The following is a 3,764-nucleotide window of genomic DNA, read 5'->3' as shown; positions in this document are numbered from 1 at the left end:
AACATGTAAAAGTTTGTAGACTTACTGTATCTTTATTGTATGTCCTATGAACGATTTTATTTTCTTATACTATAGTATAAAGTCCAATTTACGTGTATATCACACATTTTAGTGTGCAAATCAATGGTTTATTTTTTTCAAAAATTCAAATACAAATACATAGAAAGTCTATGCATAGGTAATATATACATTATTTACATAATATATCAAATGTTTATCATTTTCAAATGATCTTCAGGCATGAAATGCCTGAAAGCACGGTGTTTTTACATTTTCAATAAATAAATACATAGAAACTATGTACATATTTTACACTATTTACAACTTCTGTTGCCCAACCACCTTCAGGCATGGAATGCCTGGAAACAGGGTGTTGGGCAGAGTGAGGTGCCGCAGCAACTGCACATCACCCTGGTCTCCCTCCTGCGCCGGTGGTTCCTCCAGCAGAGCACACACCGACGCCACCGACGATGCGGTGTGTCAACTGGCAAGTGTGCCTGCTGGGTAACTTCCTCCTCGTGGCGAGCCTGAGGAGGATTCCGCCGGAAGGAGCCACGGGGACCGCCTGTAAAGATGCAAGGAAAAAAAAGACACTGTAAAACATATTCTCAAAAAAGAACATGTAAAACATTGAATATAACATTTCAATTATCAGAATAAAGAAAAAACAAAAGGTCAGATGCTTTACCTTGCTGCAGCAATCCTCGAACGAGTTCCTTGCGGAACTCATACTGGGTGAGTTTTCCGCCGAGGGCCCGGTGGATAGCCAGCGCGTTGGTCGTAGTCATATCCAATAGGTAGAAGAAAATTTTCTTATACCATTTGACGGTCTTCTTCGTCGATGGATATGACTGCGCCAGCTGATCCGAGAGGTCAACGCCCTTCATGCCGTTGTTGTAGTCAACGACAACTTCAGGCTTCGACCTCTCCACCCCTCGGCGGTTGGGAGGCAGGGTAACGACCTTGCTGGTGTGGGCGGTGGAAAGCATCGTAACTGGACGCTTATCCACCCACTGACGGCAGATGATTCCGGTCTTGCTGGACCGGAAATCGATTTGTCCCCGACTCGCCTGCAGGTCCGAGGGCATGCCACGCCGGTTGAGACGTACCGTCCCAACTGCACTGGTCTTCCGGGCCTGCAGGTAATGGAAGAGAGTCGGGGAGGTGTACCAGTTGTCGGTGTGTAACTGGTACCCCTTGTCGAGTAGATCTGCCTTCTCCAGCAGGTCGGTGATGGCCTTCTTGCTGGATGGAAATACCCGCCCCATGTAGATCTTGAAGGCCGCCGTATACCCTGCCTCTGGACCGTCAGACGAGCAAAGCTTGTAGACCTTCAGCCCTCTCCGAGCCCTCTTGCTCGGGTTGTACTGGATGGCGTGGTGACACCCCTTGAAGGCCCACAAGCTCTCGTCGACGGTCACGTTCTTGTTCGGGACGAAGACGGATCGATACGTCGATTCCAAGACGTCTAACACAGGGCGCAGCTTCCAAAGCCTATCCTCCGCGGCGAAGTGGAGCGCGGAGGTCAGGGCATCGTAGCGGTCCCTGGTCATCGTCTTGGCGAACACCGATGAGGACATCAACGGGTCCGTCGACCACCATTCCCTCTGGTCCCTCTTCGACTGAAGGCCCATCGGGAATCGTAAGCCGACATAGGAGCAGACTTCCTGCACCGTTGTGCCCTCCCACCCCTTCATATGGGATGAAGGGGTGCGCGGGTTCTGTCGAACATACCTGTGGTTGGAAGAAAAAGACATTGTAAAATCAGGGGGTCTTTCAAAAAAGGACATGTAGAAAATTACGTTTTTCAAGTCAGAATACAGATATATTGTTTTTACTTACCGATTCGTCTCGTCCACAATGGTTTGGAACAACTCCTCTGGGACTGGTGAATACATCTAACGGGCTCGACGATTCTTCAAGGGGTGCTTTCACACCCGGTGTCCCCTCGAAGCAGTGACGCCAGACGAAATTCTCCCTCTTCGACCAACAAAAAGAGGGAGTTCCCGGAGCATTACGCTCCCAATGTCGTCGGACGTCGGAATCCAGAGATGTATCCACCAGCGGGACATAGTCGAAATCTTCCTCCCAGTCGTCGTCCACACCCGAGTCATCGGTATCGAACTCGGATCTCTCCCAATCCGAGTCGTCACCGTCAAATCGAGCGGATATTTCAACTTTTGTAAAAAAAAAAAAAAAAAATACAAAGGTAAACGTGAGTTCTCTGTGGAAATAGTCTTGGTATGCAGAAACAAAGTCAATGTTCCAAAGACACGTTTTTTTTACAAGTCAAAAAAAAAAAGAAAACTTACCAGAGAGATCGCTAGTCCTAGACAGTTTCAGAGGAGGTGTATAATCCTCTTCGTCTGTAGAATACAGGTATAGAAGAGGATCTGGGGTATTTCGCAAGCGTTGGAGTCCCGACGTCGATGGTTGGGGGTCATCAACGTCGCTGAACGATAGGTCCCGAACAGCAGAAGACATCCTAGGCTTGCGGCCGCGGCGTACAGAAAGTTGTCTTGACATATTCAAGGTCAGCTTCTTCCATCCAAGTGATTACCTTCCCCTCTGGGTCGCCTTTTATTGCGATTTTTCAGAGGCATTAGCCAATCAGATTCGCCATGTCGTGTCACGTGAGTCACGTGAGAAAGTCACGTGATAACTATGGCTGAACTACTCTACTGGCAATTATTGTCAACCAAAAGATCTAGAAAATCACGTAAAACACGCCCATGCAGAAACGTACACACGTATACACACGTACATGCTCTCTCTCTCTCTCACACACACACACACACACACACGCACGCACATTCTCTCTCTCTCTCTCTCTCTCTCTCTGTCACAGTGGGGACGGGTGTCATGGCGGTCTCTTTCTCTCTCTCTCTCTCTCTCTCTCTCTCTCTCTCTCTCTCTCTCTCTCTCTCTCTCTCTTCGCTCTCTCATTCTCACACACACAAAGTACAGTAGGGACGTGCGTCATGGTAGAACACTTGCTGAGTGACCTCAGGTCAGGTTTCAGAGGCAAAAAAATAAAGAAATTACTAAATAACATTTCAAAAACAGGGATTCCTCGGTGACCGTCCTCTCCCCGTCAACGCACGAGTCCCTTACACACTTTTACATACACTCACACACTTATCTCCTTTCACATACTGCTACACAACTTACTTCTTCCTTTTTCAAATACTTACTGCAATGACCGTCCTCTCCCGTCACCGTACGAGTACCTTACACACTTTTACACACACTCACCCCCTTTCACATACTGCCACACAACTTACTTCTCCCTTTCAAATACTTACTGCAATGACCATCCTCTCCCAGACTCTGATTTACCCATTCATTTGTATTCATACACAAAAGACCGGGCACAGTTTTCAACACGTTTCCACATATATGCAAAAAAAAACTCGTCGAACAAGCACAAACATGACATATAAAAACGTATATCCAACTATGCATATACACATATATTTGTATAATCATATTTACACATATCAATTTTTATATTCATACAAAATGGCTCAAACATTCAATCTATACAGGGATACAAAGTGCACGTGTGTACGCGTCCCCGTCGGAAAGGGTTTAAAAGGCTATATTTCGCTAGATTTTGCCGCTTTTTCGACTTTTGGGAATTATTTTCTTTTTTATTACATAGACAATTATATTTCCTATATTCCAATATAGAGAATCGAAAGAGTATATAAGTATATTTCGCATTATTACACCTAAATGAATTGACAATACAGAATCATCTT

The 3,764-nt window shown here is 45.9% G+C and overlaps 1 protein-coding gene across 1 annotated transcript; it reads right to left on the bottom strand.

Moving 5' to 3' along the window:
* Positions 1 to 207: 207 nt before the first annotated feature.
* LOC119571352 (piggyBac transposable element-derived protein 4-like) lies at positions 208 to 1,142 on the bottom strand (the record flags this gene model as incomplete). The annotated part of the gene is given in 2 exon segments (XM_037918698.1): positions 208 to 565; positions 689 to 1,142. Coding segments are annotated over 2 exon segments (675 nt in total), but the record flags the coding sequence as incomplete, so codon positions are not given.
* Positions 1,143 to 3,764: the final 2,622 nt, after the last annotated feature.

This window comes from Penaeus monodon, unplaced genomic scaffold, assembly GCF_015228065.2.
Source record: "Penaeus monodon isolate SGIC_2016 unplaced genomic scaffold, NSTDA_Pmon_1 PmonScaffold_595, whole genome shotgun sequence".
In the NCBI taxonomy this organism is placed as follows: Eukaryota; Metazoa; Arthropoda; class Malacostraca; order Decapoda; family Penaeidae; genus Penaeus; species Penaeus monodon.
This window is presented reverse-complemented; position numbering and strand designations above follow the sequence as displayed.